Source organism: Lygodium microphyllum, chromosome 27 (genome assembly GCF_053477565.2).
Source record: "Lygodium microphyllum isolate KBCC chromosome 27, Lygodium_microphyllum_v1.1.10, whole genome shotgun sequence".
Taxonomy (NCBI): domain Eukaryota; kingdom Viridiplantae; phylum Streptophyta; class Polypodiopsida; order Schizaeales; family Lygodiaceae; genus Lygodium; species Lygodium microphyllum.
In genome coordinates, this window is record NC_141161.1 from 58,837,675 (window position 1) to 58,865,383 (window position 27,709).

Sequence of the window (27,709 nt, forward strand, 5' to 3'; positions counted from 1 at the left end):
CAAGCAGCACCATAGGATGTTCTAAAGTAAGCACCATAATTGTGTGATACAAGATGGTGAGAAGCACCAGCAACAAGCTATATACCGAGTCATTGCCAAAAGAACCTGGTTGATCACTAGAGCTTTGGATGCAAGGGAGAGACAGGTCGTGCATCACTAGGTCTGCTTTTGCACAATGGAGTCCAACAAAGGCACAAACTGCTAAGGCACTGTGATGTCCAGTCCCACCTCAAACTCAAGGTATCTGATTGTCTACTTTCCACTCACCCAGATGAAACCCAAGCAAACTTTCCAATTAGTGCTGGAGCTGGGATCTGTAGGAAAACCAATTGACTTTTTTGTACCTGCTGCCATGGAGAACACCTCTGGTGCCAGTCCAAAAAGTTTCCAACATTAGCTCTTTATTCTAAACATATAGAGTCACATCTTTTGCCTACTCTAAATCCAGCAACTCAACCTTTCATTCATACTGGTAGCCCAAGACACCTCAGCCTGCCGACTCTCACTCTAAGAAAGTACATCACCTCCACAAAAAGCAAGATGTAAGGAGTAAGATGGAAACCCTATCACAAATCGCCCGAGGGAACTGCACACCTTTCCTCCCATCTGTAATCATCCTATTGTTCACTGACCTGCACAATGTAAGACCCCCATGGTCCCCTCATGTGAGAATAAACTAGAAGAAAACACCGTGATAGCCAAGAATGTTGCAACTTAGACATCTCTCCTCCTCTCTCTAGAGTCCAGCCAAGGCTATTGTAGCAGTCTTTTCCCTCTCTAGATGGCCATTCCTCCTCAGGGCCTCCTCTCTGAAGGAGCTAATCTTCTACAAGTTCTGATCCGGGTGTCTCTAGCTAAATGTCTAGCCAAGAAAGGTCTGGATCCCAAAATCAGTTGACTCTCAAAACTTTTCATGGTACATGTCCTCTGGAATCTTGACACTGGAGTAGGGTCTTGTAACGCTCTGTGCTAGGAATGATGCCAAAAAGGCCACCTCTGTCACAAGCTTAGTCATCGACATAAAACCTATCAATCCTAGAGAAAACCCTAGCTCCTATTACCCTGTGTCTCCTAAAGATTTGGAGAAAATCTATGGATCTGTTAAACTCAACTATGAATTGAGGATCGTATCCTTTGGTCTAGGATAAAAAATCTTCCCATACTTATTTTTTTCCCTGTAAAATGTGGCTGATTATATTACTCAAAAAAACTGATTACAACAAAGTACTCATGCTCAACAGACCAAGCTGGAGCTGATAAAAGTCATAGATACATCATATATACAAGCCTCTCAAGGCGGTCTAGGGGGAATAGGGGCAAGAAGCCATGGAAGGGGGGGTGTATCACCATTTGGGGTTGCCTGCCTGCATCATGAAGAACGGGTCCTGGCCGCCCCAAGTACACATGAAATGACCTCGGAGCTCCTGGCGAGCCCTGGACTCACCCTGCACCTGATCCCATCGGCTTCGCAGGGAGTGGATGATGCAGGTCCAGAGCTCTGCTAAGGTCGCCTGTACTAAAAGTCTATCTCCACCAAAAGCCACCTAACACCGCGCCTTCCAGATATGCCAACCAGTAAGACGCCCTACAATTTCCCATGCCTCAGAGCGGTCTGCTGTGGGCTCCAGTACCCGGCGGATGGGTAGAGCCTCTAAACCCACCACTATGCAAGACCCTGCCTCGATAATGAATATCATATCCTACATCCTGGCCTCATACAGAAGGTGACGGTCCTGGCTGACCACCTGCCAGGCAAAAAGCTCCCCAAGAGATACATCCAAGGCTAGGTGCTATGCGGCGAAGGATGCGGCATACTCCTCTCCACACGAGCTGAGCAGCCTCACATGACCAAAGGCAGTGCTTTGTGGTTTCCATAGACTGCTGTGTGCAGCGTTAACAAACTCCCTCCTTCTGCATTTGGGCAAGCCAGCTTCCCACCGCCAAGCCTCCATGTGCCACCAGCCATAAAAAATATGAAACCCTCCTCGGCCTCCAACTGTCCCATAGGCGGCACCAGAAGGTCCGTCGGAACGGCTCCGTGATGCTATGCTCCACCCAGTGTCTGCTACGTGATGGCGCCCAATCCATATCCTCCTGCATCAGTATGTGCCTACCAATCCTGGCCGTGTACTCCAAGAACCTCGGTGGCTTCTTGGCGACCACAATGGCCGGCCAAAGTCACTCTCCTAAATCCCACTCGGGCTCATCAAGTGGCCTTCCTTCCCAAATCCAAAGGCACTACTCCTTGAGCTCCTGCCAAAAGACCAAGGAGTCCAGCCGCCATATCTTCCCCTGAAGGCCAACCACCAAGATCCTCTTCCATGAAAGGACAGCTATCCCTCGTCTTGCTGCCCTCTGTTAAGAGCCAGAGGCGCCCCCTCTTGCACAGTGAAAAAGGTCCTAGGTCGAGTGCCACCCACTCTTCTTGCCACCTGTAGGGGGATGCCTACTGGTGAAAATCTAGCAGCCCATACCTCCGCGGGCTCTACTGGCTCTTGTATCGGGGGAGAAGGCCACTCTTGAAGTATTGCTGCATCTATCTCCCTTCTCCTCAGCTCCACTCCTCGCTAGCAGCTTGATACTTGCTGCAGCATCTCCTCGTCTGCCATCCTGCACACCTCCTGCCATGTCCTAATGGTACGAGTCGGGTTAGCCTCCCAACCAGCCCACTGGATGTGGGGGCGCTCACCAATCCGTGCCCCTTCCCAGTCCCTGACCTGGGGGTTCCAAATCACCGGCTGGCGGTTTATCTCCTCCTAGCAGCCTGGCGGGCTCTCGATTAGGGCCTTACGGAGGCCCTGCCCAAGCCTCGATCTACAGTCCTAAAAACCCTTCTACAATAGGACCTTCCAGATCTGCCCTCCCAGTGTGAGGCCGCGCACAACTAGCTTGCCCAGGAGGGCCATACTCTGATACTCTGGGTCTATGATCCCAAGCCCTCCTTCTAACCCATGTATGATGGTCGCCCACGCCACCTTCGCCTTGGAATCCCTGGAGCTATCTGACCCAGACCAAAGGAAATTCCGCACTAGGCGGCGAAGCTACATTACATAGGAAGAGGAGAAACACCAACACGAGGCCACGTAGCAGGCCGTCGCTAGGAGGACCTACTTAACCACTAGGGCTCGGCTGGCTAGTGAGAGGCGCAGTAGGTCGGCTTCCTCCGAATAGCATCAAGAACTAGAAGAAACTGCTGGGCGGGATTGATGTCAAGTCCCACCTGGAACCCTAGGTATCGGACGGTCTGTCCTCTGCTCACCCATCTAAAACCCAAGTGGACGCCCCACTCCGTGCTAGAGTCCGGATCTGTGAGAAAGTCAACCGACTTCCGCCAGTTGATTTTTGCTCCCGCTGGAGAACAGAACACCTCAAGAGCCAGCCTCACTCTCTCTAGCATCAAATCCTCATCCTCTATGTAGAGTGTTGTATCATCTGCATACTCTTGAGTCTAACAACTCAGTCTCCTCTCTTACTGGAAGTCGGAGGCCGCATAATCCACTCACACTTCACCTAAGGAAGTGAGACAACGCCTCTGCAAAGAGAACGAACAGGTACAGGGCCAAGGGGCAGCCCTATCAGACCAATCTCTCCAGCCGAAACTCCTCCCCTCGCCTACCACCTATGAGAAGCCTGTTGGTGGGCTGATCTGTAGAGTGTAGAGACCCCGCGAATCCAAGCCTGGGGGAAGCCCAACCTCACCACGGTGCCCTCTAGAAAATCCGAGTCCACCCTGTCATAAGCTTTCTCAAAATCCAAGAGTAGTATGGCCAGTCTCCAACCGCTGTGCTGGGCCCACTCTGTCGCCTCAAAGAAGGTGAATACATTGTCCACGATGCTCCTATCTTGAACAAAGCCTGTTTGTGTGTCATGGATAATGTTTGGAAGCATGGGGCATAGTCCCCTACCAATCCTCTTTGCCAGCACCTTATAGGCCACTGACAATAAGGTGATCGGACTCTACCGGGAAAGCTTCAACCGGTCTCCCCCTTTAAGGAGAAGACTGATAAGGCTTGCCAAAAGACTCCTTGGCATCTGCCCTAAAGTGAAAATCTCCTAAAAGGCCATCAGTAGGGGGTCCTTCACCACTTCCCAGAAGGTAGTGAAGAAAGCCTTAGAGAGGCCATCCTCTCTCGGGCATTTCTGCCCGTCGTGTGTATGGAAAGCCTCCTCTAGTTCCCTCTCTATGAAGCGGGCTAGGAGGGAGCGTCCCATCTCCTCTATGACGAGGGACGGGATGTAATCCTAGATCTGCTGTCTACATTGTTGTCCTCTAGCTGAGGCTGTCTCCTGCTGGAAGAGGCGACTGTAATAGTCGGTGGCAATCTCCATCACCTCGTCTAAGCTAGAACGGGTCCTCCCATACTGATCTCGGAGGCTGCGTATCTGCTCTCTTGAGGTGCGAGGCTGGTGCATCTAGAAAAACTCCATGCACATCGTGTCCCCCTTCCGCGCCCAGAAAGCTGCTGAGGTATGGAAAGAGAACTCCGAGCGTCTGTCCTCTAGGCCAGCAATGGCTGCTCGCACACACACCTCCTGTGTGTAGAGAGTGGGATCCCCTGGTATCTCCTGTAATAATCTCTGTGTGGCTGCCAGGTCCTGCGGAAGTGCTCTCTCCTCCCAGTTCTGCTACCTGGCCTGTATGGCTGCCTCTTGGCAGATTTTGCTCGACTCAGCTAGAACCTCTGCAACCTCCTCTGCGATCTGGTCCCTCCTGCCCCACTCTCTAGTCCAAATCTGCTCTATCTGTCTCATCACCTCCTCCCTCCTACAGATCGAGTCAGGGATCCGACAAGATCGTGTATCTAGGGCAGATGCTGGGGGATCTAGTGTCAGGAGAACCGGGCAATGATCGAAATGTGGTGCCCCGCCAACTGCCCAATCTGGCCTCCCCAAGAACCTCCCCACTCTCCCACATAAAACCTGTCCAACTGCTCCAGCAAGGCTCCATCTAGCCGCCTGTATGTGACATTGAATGTGACATTAAAGTGACATTTAATGTGACATTAAGGTAAATCAAGGGGAACATGCATGAGGATGACCGTCCGGGCTCTTGGGCGCCCGAACGGGGTTAAGGGGAGCCTAGAACTAAAGAGAGTCCAAGAATAGTAGGACTCACCAAGGTTCGACGGCTGGCAATCGGATCACAATGGTATGGCCAGCAAAATACTAGGCAAGGCTGGGAGGTGAAAGGAATCACTCGTGCTCATCCATCCCGACTGTGTTCTTGGGACTGAGAGTCTTCTTCTTCTGAGTCATCATCCATTCCGACTGTGTTCTTGGGACTGAGAGTCTTCTTCTTCTCAGTCATCTGACATTGGTATCAGAGCTGACGGGTTAGCCGTGAAGGATCCGTGGAGTTCTTCTACGAAAAGGCAGTCGACGATTTCAATCCTCCCGCTATTCATTCAATCGACGAGTCAGTCGACAGGTTTCATACGTCATGCTAATCATTTCAGTCGACGGGTTTTGCCTCGTCAACCCGTGAAGGATCCGTGAAGCCGCTGGTCAAACGCTTGGTGACACGTCACATAAAACTTGACGTGACGATTATCTATGTCACGTATTAAAAGGCGGGGAAGATATCTTTTATAAAAATGCCATATGCTGGATCGTGCACTATGAAATCCTGGTCCACGCCCGTCTATAAACGCACCAACGGATCACACATTCTTTTCCCTTTTCGCAGGCTGAAGCTGAAGCTATTTTCTGATGTGTGTCTGATCAGTCGACTACGCATTTGGAATTTTTCTTATCACCCTCGACTACACTTGCATTACAAGTACAAGCTCAGCAGAGAGCAAGTTCAGGAAAGGGGCATTAGTGGCCTGCGTGATTATTAAAGAAGGGAGCTGACTACTAGTCGTTTCTGCAAAGAAGCTCCATTTCTTGCGTGACCGACTTTGTTCGGGCGATAAAATTTGTTCCTTACTCTTCGGGTTTATTTACAAACCAGCAACAACTGCCTGCCATTAAAATCAGGGAAGTACTTTACTTTGTATGCAAATTTCTTATCTTTGCTTTCCAATTCCAGTGTATTAATGGTAGAAAAACGGAAAGAGAGAGTAATGGAAGGTTCTAGTTCTGGGGACCACCCTATGGTAGATCCCCATGAACCAGAAATGCAAGAAGAACAATGGAAAGAATTTTTTGCTACACAAGAGCAATTTGATGATCTTACTACTCGTGTGCAAGCTCAGGGGGTTCAAATGGAATTTTTAACCCAAACACTCACTGAAATAAAATCTCAATTAACTTTATTATTACAAAGAGATAAAAATAAGATAGAAATCTCAGATGTCCCATCTTCATCGAAAGATTTAGATGTGACTATGCGAGATCCTAAGGAACCCCACCATAAATTGAGGGATAATCCAGTTCTAAAGGATATGAAACCACCTCATTTTCACGGGGAGGAAAAAGATAGAAATAAAGATACAATCTTTAATTTCCTCCAAAAATGGGAAGATTTACATAAACCTAAGAATACCCCACCACATCTCCAAGCACTGGAGGCTAGTTTAACTTTGGGGCCCAAAGCATATAAGTGGTGGTGAACTTTAAAGGAGGCAAATAAAATACCTGAAACTTGGGCTCAATTTGAATCCGTCTTTTTGAAAGAAAGAATTCCTGAAAATGAAATGGAAAGAAATTGGGAAGATTGGGATTATGTCAGACAAAAGGGAAGACCCCTACTGACATATCTGGAGGAATATCATGAGATAATCCTCAAATTGGAAGGAATAGATGAATTTCAAAAGACAAGAGGATTCATTAGGGGACTAGACAAAGCCTGTAAAAAGGAAGTAAAAAGAAGTTCACCTAAGACGCTGGAAGAGGCAATTAAATTTGCATTAATTCATGAAGATAGTATGCGTCCAGGTACACTCACTAGTCTCATTGATACAGAGCCCAAGTCTAAGGAATTGGAAACCTCAAAATTTGTGGGCAAATTTAAAAGGAAAATGCCATTCTTTAAGGATAAAAAACAACCTTTTGAAAAGAAACCATATGTGAGGCCAAAGTTAAGTCCTGATGACTTTGACAAGGCCAAAAAATGAAAGTTGTGTTTCAATTGCCTATCTCCTAACCATGCTGCTTGGAATTGCCCTCAAAAGAAAAAGGGGGAAGACAAAGGAAAGGATAAGGACAAGGGCAAGGGAAAAGAAAAACAAATCCATGTAGTGCAGACCTTAGAATTAAAGGGACATGAAAAGTACAAATCTTTAGAGGTCTTGCACATGGATGTACAACATAAGTGTTGCATGTCAACTTCTATGTGGCAGCCTACTTTTGGGCCACATGATTTACTCAGAGTACATGGATTGATAGCTGGAAAGAGGGTTAGAGTCATGATTGATGACTCTGCCACACATAATTTTATAAATTATGCACTTGTCAAAAAATTGAAACTTCCCCAACAAAAGAGTGGGCATCAATATTGTTCGTATGATGCAAGGCCAAGTCAATAAAATATGGAATACAATGGTATCCAATTTGGAAATTGAGATTTAAGGATATAAAGATAAACTTGATTTCCAAATTATGAACATGCAAAGAGCCGATATTGCTCTAGGGAGGGAGTGGCTATGGGGATTGGAACCATCCTTAAAACGTAGTTATCACCATAATACACTGGAATTTGAAAGGAATGGTAAGACTTTTGTCATTCAAGGTGAACATGAAGTATCTGATAATCCTTTGCTGTGTTCTACTGAAGTTTAGAAGCTGATAAAGAAGGAAGTTTGTGAGGTATATATGTTATGGTCTCTTCCTATACAAAACACTTTTACTTTCTGTAATATAAAGCAACAATTTTTTTATGTTTGTGAGTTAAATGTTAATAATGAATTAAGTAGTTTGTTAGATGATTTTAAAGATGTGTTTCCTTCTGATTTACCAAGTGGCCTTTCACCACATAGGGGTGATATAAATCACCCAATTGACATAAATAGGGATACACACCCTATTTCTAAACCACCATATAGGTTAAGTGAAACACAGCATCAAGAAGTTGAAAGACAAATTAAGGATTACCTTGATAAAGGGTTTATACAACCCAGTAATTCACCTTGGGCTTCATCAATTTTATTGGTAAAGAAAAAAGATGGTTCTATGCGACTTTGTGTTGACTATAGAGCACTTAATAAAATAACGGTGAAGAATAAATTTCCTATGCCCAGAATGGAAGATCTTTTTGATCAATTGCAAGGGGCAAAATTCTTCACAAAAATAGATTTAAGATCACGTTATCACCAAGTAAGAATTAAGGCACAAGATGTTCCCAAGACAGCATTTCGTACTAGATACGGGCATTATGATTTTTTGGTGATGCCTTTTAGCCTCACTAATGCACCAGCTACCTTTATGAAGCTGATGAATAGTGTTTTACAGCCCTATCTAGGACATTTTGTAGTAGTCTTCTTAAATGATATCTTGATCTTTAGTAAATCAAAAAAAGAACATTTGGAACACTTACAATTAGTATTCCAACTGTTAAGAACACATTCCCTTTATGCAAAGAAAACTAAATGTGAATTCTTTGCACAAGAGGTCAAATATCTGGGGCCTATTATCTCGAAAGAGGGAATCAACATGGATCTAGAAAAAGTAAGGGCAATTATTGAATGGCCACCTCCAAGGAACCTGGAAGAGCTGCAGATCTTCCTAGGTTTATCTGGATTTTATCATAGATTCATTCGAGATTATGCCAAAATAGTTGTTCCAATGACAAACCAACTTAAAGGGAAAGGAAAAAGTTTTAATTAGGGAACAGACCAAAATGAAAGTTTTCAAAAACTTAAGGTAGCTATTGCTACAGCTCCAGTATTATTAATTGTGAATTCCAATAAACCGTTTGTGGTTGAAGCTGATGCCAGTGATAAGGCGATAGGCGCGGTCTTATTACAAGAAGGTCGACCAGTTGCTTTTGAAAGCAAGAAATTAGATTGTGCAAAACAGAATTATTCTGTTTATGAGAGGGAGATGTATGCAATAGTACATGCAATGAAGAAATGGAGGCACTATTTGTACGGTGCCAAACTTTTGATTTTATCGGATCATGAAAACATTAAGTGGCTTAATGATCAACCAGATTTACACGGGCGTAAAGCCAAATGGGCCGAACTCCTTCAACAGTTCGACTATGAGATAAGATATAGAAAAGGAAAGTATAATATAGTAGCTGATGCACTAAGCAGAATGCCCATCATTAATGAATTGAGTTTTACTCAGTTCACTTCCAACTTGCTTGAATCTTTAAAAGAGAAATGCCAGGTTGATCCGGCATATTCCAACATATGGGAAGCAATAAAAAATGGGGATCCAAATGAAAGTGCTTCTACTGAGGAAGGAATATCTAAGGATGTTCAACAAGGAAATGGAGCATTAGGGGTTGCTCAAACTCGATTCAAGTGGAAGAATTTTACCATTGATAATGGTTATTTACTCTACAAGGGTAGGGTATGTGTGATACTCTTTGAGTGTCATGATACCCCTAGCGCGGGACATCCAGGAGTTAATAAGACTTATAGTCTTATTAAAAGGCAATTCTATTGGCTTGGAATGAATAAGGACGTCCTTGACTAATAAAGCTGAAAGATTGAAAATGGGAGGACTTCTCCATCCGCTAGATATTCCTTCGGGAAAATGGGAGAGTATCTCCATGGACTTTATTGATGCTTTACCTAGAACACAGAGAGGGCACGACTCTGTGTGGGTGATCATGGATAGGTTAACCAAAATGGCTAGGTTATTCCAACTTCAATTGATGTTAAAACACCAGAATTGGCTAGATTGTCCGTAGAGAACATATACCGATTGTATGGCCTTCCGGCAAATATAGTTTCTGATCGGGATAGAAAATTTGATAGCCAATTTTGCCGTGCGGTATTTAGGAAATTGGATACTAAACTTAGCATGAGTGCGGCGGATCATCCGCAAACAGATGGGCAAACTGAAAGGGTTAACCAAATTCTTGAAGATATGCTTAGGGCATATGTAAGTAAAAGGCAAACTAATTGGGAAGAGTATCTACCGATAGCAAACTTTGCATATAACAGTGCCAAGCACTCTTCCACTGGATACAGTCCATTTATGTTAATGTATAGGTTTCAGCCTAGAGCTCCTTTTGCAGTAGGACTGTATAAGGAAAAGGTTCAGGCAGCTAAAGACTTTTTGGAGGACATAAATAGTATGTTAAAATTTGCTCAAGAAAATATTAAAAAGGCTCAAAACCGAGCTAGAGCATATGCAGATCCTCACCGAAGAGACATCTCCTTTGAAGGAGGAGAATTGGTCTATCTTAAGGTGCCTGAACAAACTAAAACTATGAAAAAGGGACAATGTCCAAAGCTTTCACCAAGGTATTGTGGTCCTTTCATAATACTTAAAAAGGTGGGAGAATTGGCTTACAAGCTCCAACTACCTGCTGGTAGTAAAATACATCCAGTTTTTCATGTAAATAAATTAAGGAAGAAGCTGGGTGATTTGGATAATCTAATCTTAAATGATGACATTGAGGAGCTATTCAATGACCAATCTAATCCACATGAACCAGAAAGAATATTAAATGTTCGTAATAGACGAACGAGGAATACTATTTATTAAGAATATTTGGTTAAGTGGAAAGATTGTTCAGAAGAAAGCTCAACATGGGAGCGAGTAAGTACTTTAAAGAAAAGGTTTCCCGATTTACAGTTAGACCTTCCAAGTATCGTTTTCGAGGACGAAACCGATTCTTAAGGGAAAGGAAATGTGACATTGAATGTGACATTAAAGTGACATTTAATGTGACATTAAGGTAAATCAAGGGGAACATGCACGAGGATGACCGTCCGGGCTCTTGGGCGCCCAAACGGGGTTAAGGGGAGCCTAGAACTGAAGAGAGTCCAAGAATAGTAGGACTCACCAAGGTTTGACGGCTCGCAATCGGATCACGATGGTCTGCCAGCAAAATACTAGGCAAGGCTAGGAGGTGAAAGAAATCACTCTTCAAATATGTGAGAAGAGGCCTATCCCTTCCCATGACCTATTCTCGTACATCATAGTATGGAGCCTAATGTATCTCATGCAAAAATCAAAGAAAGCATCTATCAATTTAGAAATACATTACTTACGATCGGAACCGCAGAGTTGGATTGATAGTGATGCCTTCGCCCGAAGCTTCGTTGCTAGTTGTAGGATTGCCATCCGCACGTGACATTCTTCATTTGGAGGCCATCGTCCACAAGTAGACTCAAGAGATTAAGAAGGCGAAATAGATTCGAGATGGGAGAGTCTAAGAGAAAATGGTGAAGTCGATCGCGACTGTGTTCTTAGGACTGAGAGTCTTCTTCTTCTGAGTCATCATCCATCCCGACTATGTTCTTGGGACTGAGAGCCTTCTTCTTCTAAGTCATCTGACACTGTATCTCCAAGAGAAATCCAATGACCTCTCCCTCCTGTGAAAGGTAGGGTCTCTCCAAGCATCACGTGCTCCTATTGCTAGTAGAAAGACCTCCCAAGCCTCCTGCTCCTCCCCAGCCATGCCCTGGTAGTTTCTCCCTCTGCCCTGTTGGTCCTCCCAATGCCTCCAGGTTGTTGAAGTCTCCACCAACAATGCAGGAGTCCACCTTTGGGAGTCCTTCCGCGATCTCCACCTAGAACCTACTGCGTGCCCTAACCTCTGTAGGGGCATATGATACGTGGTAACCCGTCAGACGAAGAGCAGAATCACTCGTGATGGCGGACTGACTCCTCTTGAACAAATCAGTGGCACGAGACATTCGTTTCTCCTTCCAACCTCCCCTAGATAGTTGATGGCACCTCCCTTCTCGTTTCCTCTGCCAACCGTCCACTTCAGATGAGTCCTATTCTTGGACTCTCTAACTCTCTAGGCTCCCCTAGACCCCGTTCGAGTGCCCAAGGCCCCCGTACGATCATCCCTCGCGCCTATCTCCCATAATTTACCTTATTAATGTAGCATTTCCTTTCCCTTAAGAATCGGTTTCGTCCTCGAAAACGATACTTGGAAGGTCCAAATGTAAATTGAGAAACCTTTTCCTTAGGGTACTTACTCCCTCCCATGTTGAGCTTTCTTCTAAACAATCTTTCCACTTAACCAAACATTCTTGATAAATAGTATTCCTTGTTCATCTGTTACAAACATTTAATATTCTTTCTGGTTCATGTGGATTAGATTGGTCATCTAATAGCTCCTCAATGTTATCATTTAAGTTTAGATTATCCAAATCACCCAGCTTCTTCCTTAGCTTACTTACATGAAAAATTGGATGTATTTTACTACCAGCAGGTAGTTGGAGCTTGTAAGCCTGTTCTCCCACCTTTTTACGTATTGTGAAAGAACCACAATACCTGGGTGAAAGCTTTGGACATTGTCCCGTTTTCATGGTTTTAGTTTGTTCAGGCACCTTAAGATAGACTAATTCTCCTTCTTCAAAGGAGATGTCTCTTCGGTGAGGATCTGCATATGCTCTGATACCAGTCATACGTGGTAACCCGTCAAACGAAGAGCAGAATCACTCGCGATGGCGGACTGACTCCTCTTGAACAAATCAGTGGCACGAGACATTCGTTTCTCCTCCCAACCTCGCCTAGAAAGTTGCTAGCACATCCCTTCTCGTTTCCTCTGCCAGCCGTCCACTTCAGGTGAGTCCTACTATTCTCGGACTCTCTAACTCTCTAGGCTCCCCTAGACCCCGTTCGGGTGCCCAAGGCCTTCAAACAGTCATCCCTCGCGCTTCTCTCCCATACTTACCGTATTAATGTGACAGCATAGATATTAAGAGCTCCAAGGCACGAGTCCCCAATATCCAATCTGATCCATAGCACCCTCCTTGCCACTATCGTTCCGTGGTCTGGTACACAAGCGGTAAGACTCCGACCAATAGAGGTGCACACGCCTCCACTCCTTCCGTGGACACCTATGGCGTTCTCCCAATAAGTGTGCGAGCTACCTAGGAGTACCTTCCCTATCCGTTGGGCTTGGGTGGGGGTGAGCTTGTGCTCCTGCAAAAGTAAGATGTCCATCCGTTCGGCAAGGGCAGGCTATAGGTCCTACTGAACAATCAATTTCCTAGCACCATGTGCCCCACTGTAGTGGAGGCTATTCACATTCCAAGATACAAGGTGTAAGCTCATGGGGAAACCTATGACTCACCGAACATACATTTGTTCAATGTGGAGGCTGCTGATGAAGAGGAGAAACTATGAGGCATGCAAGTACGCTTTGCCACTAGTCTGGACGGCGAACTCCAATCCCCCATGGTGGCCTCAGCCGAACCATAGGGGTGATAGATGTTCCAAGTGGAACTATCAATGCATCTATCAGCCATGCTGAGATTCGAGACTCTATGCACTAGTAGAAACGGGCTGCGTGTGCCAGGGGCCACTCGATCACATCCCTCGGAGCTCTCCACTGTGGAGAGGCTCGAAAGATAATGCTCAAGTGAGGGACCTCGGCACCAGCCCACCAGTTAATGTTCATCATGCAACCAGGCCATTGCTGTGCAAACAATGCTAGTCCATCTCCCATCCATTGGGAGGTGTGGTCCGCCACCAAACTCTTCAACTCTTCCTCTATCTGTGTTCGTCCACTCCCCTGAGTGAGAGGACTGAAGAGAAAATGCATAGTTTGGTCCACATCCGGTGGTGCTCGTGGATGGACCTTGCCCGTCCTTGACTTACAAACCACGAAGATCCCCACCTCTAGAGGTAGAGGGAACTCTCCACGCTCCGCAACTGTCAAGTAGGACCATGGGCCACTGCGGAAGAACTCTTGTGGCAACAGGTGGGCCTGTCTCGGAAAAGTGTGATGGGTGACAGGGGTGGATGAGCTGGTGGCTATATGGGAGGGGGAGGACTGCTAGTGCCAGGAGGATGTAGGCGTGTGTGGCTCATCCCCTCGTGTGGGAAGAGAGGTGGTGGGTCTGGGGGGGATCACCTGAACCAAGTGCCGATCGGGGGGGTGCTCGGTACAGGGGGGGCCGGCGGGGCCCATGGCCCATGGGATGTGGGAAAAGGTGGGTGTGAGGGCTGTGGGAACTCAAGAGCAGTATTCTGTGGCGCGGGTGGTGGATGTCGGGAGCTGCAGTCGTGCCGGGCAGGGGGGTGCTCTACCGAGGGGGCGTCGCACGCCCACATGCACCCTGCTGCCAAGGCTTAGTTTGAGACGCGTCTGTGCCCCCCCCTGCCATCTCCCTCTCTGTCGTCTCTGGACCCGTGTGAAGCCGTTAGCGTCCACCTGCGGGCCTATCAATGGAGTCACCTTGGCTCCGAAACGCGTGTAACCTGCTGCCTGATGCCCAAAGTCATGGCAGCGCAAGCACTGTCTTGGCTGCCCCGTCACAATGACCCGCTGCTTGAAGGAGTGCCCGCCCGCCACAATCTCTAGGAACTGTGGGATATTCTTGACCTCTTTCACTGCCACCTGTACCTTTGGGACTTTTGCAGTTGTCACTGCATCAGCGAAGGACGTGGGAAGGATAGTGCCAAAGAGCCGTCCAAAGTCTTCCACCAACTGGTGATACTCTGTCGCCAAGCCGGGGAAAGAAAGGGTGACCGGATGCCGAAGAAACCTGTTGTGGAGTGCAAATGCCTCCACAGTAAAGCCACTGTACCAAGGGACCATGTGTATGACTCCCCTAGTGGACGCATATGGTGAATTGGCAAGCAACTCGCGAGCTGCGTCTCCCAAGCTAAGCCTAACCATCAAGATCCCTTGGCCCAATAGGACTACCTCCTCGATTTGCGCTCTGTCGATGCACAGCGTGGAGTAAAGCCAGTCCCGAAGCTAGGCCTTGGCTGGGGAATGTCCTACTACCTGACCATAAATCATTGTTTCCTTTAGCTCCAGCTCCTTAGCTCGAACGGCTAAGAGCTGCTCCTCACAGAGGACGATACGCAAGGTGTTTGACTGGGAGGCACTCTTTTTGAGTACGTCCGCGTCTGACGAGAGGTTTCCATTGCGTGACCCTACTGCGAAAAACTACCAATCACATCGCGGTGCTACCTGGGGAGGGAAGAGTTGCTACAGGAGAGGGAGCAATTGGAGGGTGGGGGGAATAGTGTCGGGCGGCGAGAGGGGGGGGGATCCTCCCATACAACTTGCTTTCCTCTGATCATCTCTATGCAATTACCCCTCCTATCCTCCAAGGCCTCTAACATGTTGAAATCTTCACTTACTATTCAAAAGTTGACTTGGGATAGAGACTAATTGAGGCTAGTCCAAAAATTTCTTCTGTCACATTGGCCATTCAAGGTATAAATGGCTGCACACAGTGCATGATCCACTCTCATAGAGACCCACATGGCTCTCCGTAGAGCTAGGGTGCCCTTGTCCTGCATTGCCCTAGTCCACTACTCTCCAACACCTATACCAACTCTTATCTAGATCTCTGTGGCTCTCATAGCTGTGGTGCAATAAGTGTAGCTTTGTGGCAGAAGCTTTCCATAATGTCAATATATTCTCTCTGTTGTGAGGTGGTGTTCTTGTACCACAAGAAAACCCATCCGTCCTTCCACAGGTGCTCTACATGTCCTATCTCCTGTCTCATAAAGGCTAAATCTTTGACAAGAAAGTACCAGCTGAGGGTAACATTGATAGCCATGAAGAGAAAACATGGATATGAGCACACTAGGTGAGTAGCATGAAAGTTGGGTTGGTTGTGGATATCATAAGATCTTTTGCCGTTTGCATGCCAAAAGATTTTTGAGAGGGGTCATTTGAAGTGTGACTTTTCCTCTCCTAAGAGTCTCTACGCATCTTTGCTACCCCTACATAGAAAATGTCAACATAAACCCAAGTTCCCATTTTGCCAAGAGTTACAATGTCCTATGTGTACAATGCAATATGAGAATAATAAATTTCTTAGCTAGAGCTCACGCCCATCACGTCTCAAGCTCCCCCCCCCGTCACATCCCATCGTGCCTGATAGATCCTCGCGTTGCTACGTCAGCTGGGCCGCCCACGTCCTGTCGGCTCGCGATAGCCCAGCGCCCCACCTATCCGCCTTTCCCCTCCGCCCCGACAGTTTGCCACCCCCCGCCCCCCCTACTGTCCCCGTCAAACCCGCCCTACAGTCCCCCCTACCCCGGCCGCCTTGCTGTCCCCACCATACCCGCCCTACAATCCCTCTCCCACCCCCCCCCCCCCCCCCGGCGCCCCCGCCAGGCAACCCTCTGATCCAGCCCCCAATCCAGCGGCGCATTGCCTCTATCTGCGATCATGGTCCCATCCGCAGTATCCACCCCCTCGCCCCGATTGCCCCCTCTCCTGCAACAACTTTCCCCCTCAGGTAGCACCGCGATATGATTGGTAGTTTCCTCAAAAGGGTCGCACAATGGAAACCTTTGGTCAGACGTCGGCGCACTCAACAAGTGCCCCCTAGTCAAACACCTTGCGTGTCGTCCTCCTTGAGGAGCAACTCTTAGCCGTCCGAGATAAGAAGCTGGAGCTAAAGGAAACAACGATTTATGGTCAAATAGTAGGACATTCCCCAGCCAGGGCCTGCCTTTGGGATTGGCTTCACCCCACGATGCGCATCAGCACAGCGCAGATCATGGAGGCGACCTAATGGGCCAAGGCATCTTCATGGTCAAGCTTAGTTTGGCAAACGCAACTCGCAAGTTACTTGCCAATTCACCATATGCGTCCACAAAAGGCGTCATATACATGGTACCTTGGTACAATGGCTTTACCGTGGAGGCATTTGCACTCCACAACAGGTTTCTTCGGCACCTAATCACCCTTCTTTTCCCCGGCCTGGCAATAAAGTATCGCCAATTGGTGGAAGACTTTGGACGGCTCTTCGGCATTGTCCTTCCCGCATCTTTCACAGATGCAGTGACAGCAACAAGAGTCCCAAAGGTACGGGTGGCAGTGAAAGAAGTCAAGAATATCCCACAATTCCTAGAGACTGAGGCGAGCAGGCACGCCTTTAGGCAGCAAGTCATTGTGACAGGGCAGCAAGGGCATTGCCTGTGCTGCCATGACATTGGGCACCAAGCAGCAGTGTGTACACATTTCGGAGCCAAGGTGGCTCCACCGATAGGCCCGCACGTAGACGCTGACGGCTTCACACGGGTCCAAAGACGACAGAGAGGGAGACGGCAGGGGGGGCGCATTCAGCTCCTCACACCCAGCCTCGATAGCAGGGAGCAAGTGGGCGAGCGACGTCCCCCTAGGAAGAGCACTCCACAGCCCCCCCCCCCTACCCGCCCCACCCAATAGGACCGTAGCCCCCCACATCCACCACCCGCGCCATAGACTACCTCACCTGAGATCCCAAAGCCCCCACACCCACCCTCCCCCAACTGACCTTGGCCCACAACCCCCCCTCTCCAGGGCCACCAAACCCCCCCCCCCCAACACGCGCCATGCACCTTCGTCCATCCCACCATACCTTGATCATCCTCCCCTGTACCACCCCCTCTACTAAGCACCCCCCAATCCGCACCCGGTATAGGTGTTCCACCCTAGACCCACCGCCCGTCCTCCCACTGGAGGTAATGAGCCACACATGCCTACATCCTACTCACACCAGTAGTTTTCCTCCTCCCATACAGCCGCCAGCTCATCCGCCCTTGCTGCCAGTCACACTTTCCGGAGACAAGCACAGCTATTGCCATAGGATTTCTTCTGCAGCGGCCCATGGTCCTACCTGAGAGTTGCGGAGCGCGGAGAGTTCCCACTACCTCTAGAGGTGGGGATCTTCGTGGTTTGTAAGTCAAGGAGAGGCAAGGCCCATCTACTAGCACCACCGGATGGACCAAACTACACCTTTTTTCTTCAATCCTCTCGCACAGGTGGCCGTTTCTACTAGTGTATAGAGTCATAGTTCTCAGCATGGCTGATAGATGCATTGATAGTGCTACCTCGAGCATCTATCACCCCTATGGTCCTGACCGAGGGCCACCATGGGGGACTGGAGCTCGCCATCCAAACCGGTGGCAAAGGGTACTTGGATGCTGCATAGCTTTTCCTCTTCATTAGTAGCCTCCACACCGAACAGATGCCTGTTCTGTCAGTCATCAGTCTCCCTTGAGCTTGTACCTTGCATCCTGGAATGTGAATAGTCTCTACTACAGTGGGGCACATGGTTCCAAGAACTTGATTGTTTGACATGAGCTGCAGTTTGCCCTTGCCGGAAGGATCAAAATCTTACTTCTACAGGAGCACAAGCTCACCCCCACCCAGGCCCGGCGGGTTGGGAAGGTACTTCCGGGCAGCTCGCACACTTACTGGGAACACACCATAGGTACCCACGGCAAGAGTGGAGGCGTATGCACCTCTATTGGCCCAAGTCTCACCTCTTGTGTATGAGACCATGGGACGATAGTGGCAGGGAGGGTTCTATGGATCAAATTGGATATTGGAGACTCGTGCATTGGAGTCCTCAATGTCTATGCCCCTACGGAGGTTAGGACACGCAGCAAGTTCTAGGTGGAGATCGCGGATGAACTCCCAGAGGTGGACTCCTGGATCGTTGAAGGAGACTTCAACAACCTGGAGGCCTTGGAGAACCAACAAGGCAGAGACAAAAACTACCAGGGCATGGTTGGGGAGGAGCAGGAGGCATGGGAGGTCTTTCTGCTACTAGCAGTAGGAGCACGCGATGCCGGGAGAGACCCTGCCTTCCACAAGAGAGAGAGAGTTCGTTGGACTTCTCTTGGGGATACAAGAGTCTAGGTGGCGCACTGCTGGAGCAGTTGGAGAGGTTTTACGTGGGAGAGTGGGGAGACTCCCATGGAGGCCAGATTGAGCAGTTGGTAGGCACCACATTGTCCGATCATTGCCCGGTTCTCCTGACACTTGATCCCCCCGCATCCGTCCTTGACACACAACCCTATCAAATCCTTGACTCAATCTATAGGAGGGACAAGAGGGACCGGATAGCAGAGGAGGTTGGAGATTTGGACCAGAGAGTGGGACAGGAGGGACTTGATAGCAGAGGACGTTGCAAAGGCCCCAGCCGAGTCGAGTAGAATTCGCCAACAGGCAGCCATACAAGCTAGGTAGCAGCTCGGAGGAGGAGAGAGCACTTTAGCGGGACCTTGCAGCCACGCAGAGATTATTACAGGAGGCACTAGGGGATCCCACCCTCCACGCACAAGAGGTGTGCGCACGAGTAGCCATTGTTGGTCTAGAGAACACGCGCTCGGAGTTCTCTTTCCGGTCCTTAGCAGCATTCTAGGCGCTGAAGGGAGATACGATGTGCGAGAAATTCTTCGAGGTGCACAAGCCTTGCATAGCAGGAGAGCAGATATGCAGCCTTTGGGATCAGTATGGGAGGACCCGTTCTAGCCCAAATGAGGTGATGGAGATTGCCACCGACTATTACACGCACGTTTTACAGCAGGAGACAGCTTCAACTAGAGAACAGCGATGCAAACAATAGGTCTGGGATCACATCCTGTCCCTCGTCACAGAGGAGATGAGGTACTCCCTGCTTGCCCACTCTACAAGGAAGGAGCTAGAGGAGGCCTTCAATACATAGGATGGGCAAAAATGCCTGAGGGAGGATGGCCTATCTAAGGCCTTCTTCACCACCTATTGGAAAGTGGTGAAGGACCCCCTACTAATGGCCTTCCAGGAGATTTTCACTTCAGGATAGATGCCAAGGAATCTTTCCGTAGGCCTTATCACTCTTCTCCCCAAAGGGGGAGACCGGTTGGAGCTTTCCCAGTGGAGACCGATCACCTTATTGTCAGTGGCCTATAAGGCACTGGCGAAGATGATTGGTAGGCAACTATACCCCATCCTTCTAGACATCATCCATGACACACACAAAGGCTTTGTCCAGAATAGAAGGATATTGGACAATGTATTTACCTTCTTACAGGTGACAGAGTAAGCTCAGCAAAGTGAGCAGAGACTGTCCGTACTACTCTCGAATTTCGAGAAAGCTTATGACAAGGTGGACTAGGATTTCCGAGAGGGCACCATGGTCAGGTTGGGTTTCCCCTAAGTTTGGATTCACGGGGTCTCTGCACTTCACAAATCCGCCACCATCAGGGTTCTCATAGGTGGAAGGCGAGGGGAGGAGTTTCGGCTCGAGAGATCGGCTCAAGAGATCGTTCCGACAGGGCTGCCCCCTAGACCCATACCTGTTTCTACTCTTTGCAGAAGTGATGTCTCACTTCCTCAGGTCACATGTGAGCAGATTATGCAAGTTGCAACTTCCACTGAGAGAGGAGTCTGAGTTGTTAGACTCAGAGTATGTAGATGACACAGTACTCTACATTGAGGACGATGAGTTGATGCTGGATAGAGTGAGACTGGCTCTTGACGTGTTCTGTTCTGCAGCCAAAGCGAAAATCAACTGGCGAAAGGCAATTGGTTTCCTCACATATCAAGACTGTAGCACGGAGTGGGACATCCACCTAGGGCTTAGATGGGTGAGCAAAGGGCAGACCTGTTTCTACTCTTGCAGAGGCGACGTCTCACTTCCTCAGGTCACGTGTGAGCAAATTACGCCGCCTCCGACTTCTAATGAGAGAGGAGACTGAGTTGTTGGACTTAAGAGTATGGAGATGACACAACACTCTACATAGAGGACGATGAGTTGATGCTTGAGAGAGTGAGGCTCGCTATGGACGTGTTCTGTTCTACAGCGGGGGAAAAAATCAACTGGCGAAGGTTGGTTGGGTTCCTCACAGACCCGGACTCTAACACCGAGTGGGGCGTCCACATGGGATTTAGATGGGTGAGCAGAAGGCAGACCGTCCGATACCTAGGGTTCCAGGTGGGACTCAACGTTGCTCCTACCCAGTAGTTTCTTCATGTCCTTGATTCCATTCGGAGGAAGCTGAGCTATTGGAGCACAGCTCGCCTCTGACTAGCTGGCTGAGCCCTGAAGGTCAACATGAATAAAATCTACTCCAAGGGGTTTTTATTTTTTTGTCAATGAGTATGGACCGATCATGATGCGAAAGGTCCTGTCGTAGGGAATTTTAGTTGGATAAGATGAGAATTCCAGGGGCTTTGGTCACAAATTCCTTTGACTCTTACGAACTGTCAATTACCCTTCGAGCCCAGATATTATTCTGAGAGTCCCGATACTAGTCGAGAAACTAAACTTGGTAGAATAATAGATATTATGTGCAGTCTCAAGACATGAAGCATTGTAAGCCAAGTGACAAAGAGGTCTGCAAAGTATTCCAAAGATCCCGATGGGATAAAGGGTCATTTGGAGCATAGAGGCCAAGTAACCATAAGATCTCTCCTTCAAATAAAAATTCAATCACCACAAAACGACCATGTACATCATTTTTTATAAGAACAGGCTGATATTTCTCATGTACAATCATAAGCACACCAGAATAGTGCCTGGCATGTGTCCCAGCATTAAACAAGCGAAACCCATGGCAATCCACAACTTTTCCTTCTTCACCGTGACTCTTGTGCTCAACAGCACACAAGACATCCCACTGATTCTCATGCAATACAGTATGGCATGTTCCTTATTGCGAGAACAAATGCCTTGCACATTCCACGAGGCTATCTTCATGTCTATTCAAAAAGGAAATCATGTGGTCAACCAGATACTCCTAGCGAGGGTCTGGTACATTGCCTCGTATTCGTGTTTCTCCTCATCATGCGCTGTGCAGCTCCACCGCCTAGTGCCGAACTTCTTTTGGTAAGGGTCAGATGGTTCCAGGGACTCCAGGGCCAAGGTGGCGCGGGCGACCATCAAACAGCATTGGTCAGAGGGAGGGCTTGGGATCATAGACCCAGAGTATCACAGTATGGCCCTCTTGGGCAAGCTAGTAGTCTGCAGCCTCACACTAGGAAGGTAAACCTAGAAGGTCCTATTGCAAGAGGGTCTTCAGGATTATAGACCGAGGCTTGGCGGTGAGTGGAGGCCGTCCTTGAGATGGATCTTCACGTCAGCCCAAATCACCTTCCCCCCTCCCAGATCACCTTTCCTTCGCAACTTACTCCGCGTGTGGCAGGGCCTCCGTAAGGCCCTAATCCAAAGCCCCCCAGGCTGCCAAGAGGAGATAGACCGTCAGCCCATGATCTAGAACCCCTAGGTCAAAAATAGGAAAGGGGTACAGATTGGCAAGTGCCCCCACATCCACTAGGCTGGTTGGGAGGCCCGCCGCCCGGCTCGTAACATCAGGACATGGCGGGAGGTGCAGAGGATGGTGGACGAGGAGGTACTGCAGCGTGTATCAAGTTGCCAGAGAGGAGTGGAGTTGAGGAGAAGGAAGATAGACGTAGCAATAGCTCTCGAGTGGCTTACTCCCCCGATACGAGAGCCGATTAAGCCTCGGGAGGTATGGGCAGCTAGGTTTTCACCAGCAGGCATCCCCTACAACTGGGAGGTAGAGTTGGCGGCACCCCACAGGGGACTTTCTTCTCCGTGCAAGAGGGGGGACGTTTGGCCCTTGACAGAGGGCAGCAGGATGAGGGGATAGCCGCTCTTTCATGGAGGAGGATTCGAGTGGTGGGCCTCATGGGAAGACATGGTGATTGGACCCCTACGTTTTTTGGGAGGAGCTCACGAAGTGGCGCCTTTGGATCCGGGAGGGCAGACCACTGATGAGTTGGAGTGGGACCTAGGAGAGTGGCTATGGCCGGCCACTGCCATCGCCAAGAAGCCACCCAGTTTCCTAGAGTACATTGCCAGGATTGGCAGACATGTACTGATGTAGGAGGATATGGATTGGGCGCCCTCAAGCAGCAGGCACTGGGCGGAGCATAGCATCACGGAGCCTTTTCGACAGACCTTCTGGCACCCCTATGGAATAGCTGGATGCCGAGGAGGATGTCGTATTTCTTATGGCTAGTGGCACATGGAGGCCTGGCAATGGGAAGTTGGCTTGCCCAAATGCAGAAGAAAGGAGGTTGTAAGTGTTGTACACAGCAGCCTCTGGAAACCCCAAATCACTGCCTTTGGTCGTGTAAGGAGGCGTAGCTCGTGTGGAGAGGAGCATGCCACATCCTTCGCCATATATCACCTAGCCTTGGATGTATCTTGTGGGGAGCTTTCTGTTGGCAAGCAGTCAGCCAAGGCCGTCACCTTTTGTTTCATTATCGAGGCACGGTCATGTGCAGTGATGGGTCTGGAGGCTCTACCCATCCGCCAGGTACTCGAGTCCACAGCAGACCACTCGGAGGTATGGGAGATCATAGGGAGTCTTACTAGATGGCATATCTGGAAGGTGCGGTGTTAGGAGGCTTTCGACGGAGAGAGACTTTCAACACAGGTGACATTAGCAGAGCTCTCGACCTCCATCGTCCACTCCCTCTGCAGCCAATGGGATTAGGTGCAGGGCGAGTTCAAGGCTCGTTAGGAGCTCCACTGTCAATTCATGCGCACTTGGGGCGGCCAAGACCTATTCTTCATGATGCAAGCAGGCAGACCCAGTTGGCGATATATAACCCCCTCCCCCCCCTAATGGCTTCTTGCCTCCATCCCCCCCAGACTGCCTCGAGAGACTTGTATACATGATGTATTTGTGATTTTGCATCAGCTCCAGCTAGTCTGTTGAGCATGAGCACTCCAATGTAAGCAGTTTTTTTGAGTAATATAATCAGCCACATTTTACTTGCAAAAAAAATATGAGAATAGTATGTAAACTCTATGTATGCATTAGGTTTAGTGTATATAGAATTAGGGATTTTGCAAACACGTAGCATGGTAGTAAAAATCCAACCCCTTTTGCAAGTCAAAAGGCATCTTGAAACAAACAATAGTTAGGCATGATATACATGATGTATCCAATATGCGGACATAGTACAATATTAAATATACATGAATTTTGAGGATATAGTATGCTGTTTCATACAATCTTCAAAATTTAGCTAGGATATTAATAGTTAGCCGAATAAGAATGAGTTGTGTGGATTTCTTGAGGTCAGAGGCATGCAATCTTAAGGCTTCATGCAAAGGCTTAGGCATTCCAATAGAGATACATGTAGAGGTAGAGGTAGAGGTAGAGAGAGGGGTAGGGCAAGGTGAAGAAGATGTAAAGGAAGAGAGACGAGGTAGAGCCTAGAGGTAGAGGTAGATGAAGGAAAGAAAGGCGAGGTAGAGCAAAAGCAGGTGGTAAGGGAGAGGATTGAGGTAGAGGTAGATGTAGAGAAATAGGTTACCACCTCATTACGAAAGTTTGTGGTCACTAGTAATACTACATAGGTATACGTGAGAGCTTGAAAGTTGAGAGCTTAAGGGTGAGATGCAACTATGAGGAGCCTATTTTATAATTAGACCAACCAAAATGGGGTCAAAAAAGGGTTTTAAAAAACATAGACAAGGTATTCAAACTTAGGGATCTAATGCTTTAAACATAGACAAGCTTTTAAAATTCATCAATCTAAGGACTCATTATCGCATAAGTGTACAATGAACCTAAATGCAATTGTGCCCATTTAGTTCACCATCATTCCATGTATACACATGGACATGTGTTTGTCTTTGAATCTTCATCGCCTCTCTTTTAGACACCACATGGGACATGCATTTGAGGCTCCAAGAATAGACTGTCCATAGTATTATTTGCATGTGACTCTCTGTTTACAACATGTGCCCTTGTGCTAAGCAAGTGAATATTTTTAATTATAAGGAGTAGAGCTGCATTCAACCCAATTGAGTAGGAATATGAAATTCTATCTATGTAAAACTTATATCATAAATGCAAAGTAGTAAAAAAACATTCTACCTATATATGACCCAGACATGTTATATGGATACATCAAAGAAAATGAAAAGCCCAAAAGAAAGAAGCAAAAAGCATTGTCTCATCCTATGGAATCAGATTCATTACGAATGAAGCCCCACTAGCTATACCTCTAGACTTCAAGACTTGTAAGAACCTGAAAGATCAAACATGTCATTACACGTACCTCATGACCATCATTTGTTATCAAAACATCATCTTCAATCCTAATTCCAATCCCCTGAAATCTGCAAGAAACATGCAGATAAGGTCCATAGAGATAGTTGAAGAAAATTTAGAGTACCCACATCATGCAAAGCACGCCCCCCCCCCCCCCCCCCCCAAACCCCCCAAAAAAAAAACACCCAAAACCATAGAGTAGACCATTGCTCAACAGACCACCCAAATTCTTCTCTACATGGGAGGAGATTGAGACTATGCTTCGGGATTTTCTCAGATGTTATGTGCCCTCATACTACCGGCTAGTTTCCTTTCGTTATCAGCATGTAGATTCAGATTTTCTTTTCTTATATCAATGATACAAGTATCCTCAAATATTTGTATCATTGATGGAGAATTGTAACTTATGGTCTCATAGGCCACTTTGGCCTCTTGTAGATGTTGATACAAGTCCATTTCATCTCTCTTTTTCTTTTCGTGAAGATAATTGAATTAAGTAGAAAATATATACATCAGACCATCTGGTCAGCATTCTCACTAAATCACTTACATTCTGTTACATCAGACCATTAGGTCATCAAAGAAAGTGACGAAAGACTATCAGGACTTAACACAAAGAGAAAATCACACAGCTGGAGTAGAGCGAACAACAGCCAGCCAAGGGGCAGCAATGTCAGGAAGAACCAGGCCAGCTGATATCATAGAAGAAATCTCCCATAGCACTAAACCTCGAATACGGGCCACAAGACCATGGATGCCCGAGACCGAATCAAAAATAAAGGCATTCCGAGTACGCCAAATATGCCACAAGGCAGTCCAACTAAGGAACTGGAAAAGGCAAGAATAATCAGAATGCAAAGAAGGCACGAAGGGAAGCTTTCCCATAATCCATGAACGGGCTGTTATCCGGAGCTAAGTTGCCGAGAGCCACACACGAGAAATAAAACTCCAGATCTATCTCGCAACTAGACAAAGGCAAAAAGATGAAGCAATGTTTCATCACATGTAGTACAGAATACACAATGACCAGCAGAGATCTTTGGAGCACATAGCACCTCTCCAGTTGGAAGACCACCAATCAGCAGTCTCCACAAGAAGACTTTACCCTGATAGGGAACCTTAGACTTCAAAAGCTGAAGGATTCTTTCCTAGCACTTCTTTTTTCCATCCCTAATATGCCATAATTTATTCACCTTTGTAGTGACCTCTTCTTGGCCTACCACTTCTTGGCCTCCACCATCTGATGGTATATTTGGTTAGCAGACCTCTTCTGGAAATCATCCGGAATCACAAACTTCAAGTCACGCCATGGAAACAATGGTTGTAGCACTGGTAAAGGAGAGAACCTCTGAAGTTTGACCTGTATGGATGACCGAATGTCACAATATCCATAGGGTACCCGTAAGTGTTGACGAATACACCGAAAAGAGTAAAGCTGGGACTGCCCAAGACTAGCACCATCAAAAACTGTTTGCAACCCCAAACAAGCCATCTGATTAAACTTGAGTCGATGCAAATCTTTGTCTGGCCAATCCAACAACCTGGAGGAGGCCAAGACTTCTCCTTGCAGCGAATTCACCTCGCGAATCTCAGGGGGACACCAAACTGAAAAACATAAGATCTCTTGCCAGGATACAATCAAATGAGAAAGGAGAAAAGACTGGGTGATCTTAATAGGCCTCGAGGAATTAAGCACATGCCACCAGGAGGCACGAATAACCGTGTTACCATGACAGATGCCACTCTTTTCAATGAAAATTTTTGCAATGTCTAACTAAGGATGACTCTGTACACATAACGCTTGCAAAAGGGCCAACCTCAAGGCTTTCATATGCAAATTAGCATCCAACAAAGCTACCCTGCCCCTTGACTGTTATCATGTTATCATCTGCATCATTGATGATGTTATTGTGGAACATTCTAGAATATGTTTAGCTACCCTCCAACACCTATAGAAGGAGGGGCTCACCATAGAGCTCTTCAATCTTCGGAGCTCAAGGAGTCAAGACCTCCAAGTACATAACAGCAAGTTCCAGTTCTAGTTCTTGTTTAGTCATGGTATCTAGTCTTGTCTTGTCTTTCATTATACTCCTGTTGTCTTGTCACCCTGTAATCTCATAGTACGAGATCATGTCTAGTACTATCTTGTATCTTGTTCATTCTTGTCAAGGGAGATCTTGTAATTTTGATATCTTGTATCCATACCTACGGTCTTGGGTTGTGGGACCCTTCATATCCTATACCTACGGTCCCTGGTTGTGGGATTTTCCATATTGTGTTAAGTTATCAGTGTACTTCATGCCCTTACATGGGATTATCTTGCAATCAAAATTCTTGTAACAAATCTTGCATCTAGTCAAGTCTCTTGACTCTTGAGCACTATCTAGTGCTCCCATAACACTATCTTGTGGAATTGTATCAAAGACTTTGTGGGAATCCACAAAGCAGTGGTAGAGTCTCTTCTTTCTTACTTTCACCTACTTAATCATGCCCTCGAAGTAAAGAGTTGGTCAAACTGTCAAGAATCCCCGTCGTCTGGATCTAGCTTGTCTTGTTACCCTCAATCTCCGTTTCTCTGCATATGTGTTGAGCTCTACCTCTAACACTGCTCCATATATCTTGACCAATGTGTGGCCCACCATGATGTTCTTGTAATTACAAGGATCTAGGGAATCTCTAGACTTTGGAAAGACATGATAGTATTCATGGTCTACTCATATGAGAAGCCTTCTAGTAGAGTTGTGTTGAATATAAAAGCAAGGAGAGAGGCCAAAATGTCCACTATTTAAATAAAATGCTCGCCTTAAATACTTGTGTGATCCATTGGTTGTCCATGTTGCAGATGTAGTATCGCTCTCTTCACCAT

General features: G+C 47.4%; 1 protein-coding gene across 8 annotated transcripts in view; it reads right to left on the reverse strand.

The window, feature by feature from the left end:
* LOC148012356 (Metallopeptidase M24 family protein) overlaps nucleotides 1–27,709 on the reverse strand; it is a 192,094-nt gene that overhangs the window by 20,328 nt on the left and 144,057 nt on the right. For 7 of the 8 annotated variants that reach the window (XM_087669386.1, XM_087669389.1, XM_087669390.1 and 4 more), the window contains one exon: nucleotides 24,851–24,911. The exons of the other annotated variant lie outside the window; for it this stretch is intronic. In XM_087669386.1, the coding sequence (XP_087525512.1) occupies nucleotides 24,851–24,911 (61 nt within the window). Of the gene's footprint in view, nucleotides 1–24,850; nucleotides 24,912–27,709 lie in introns of those variants that run through there. 8 annotated transcript variants of the gene reach the window in all.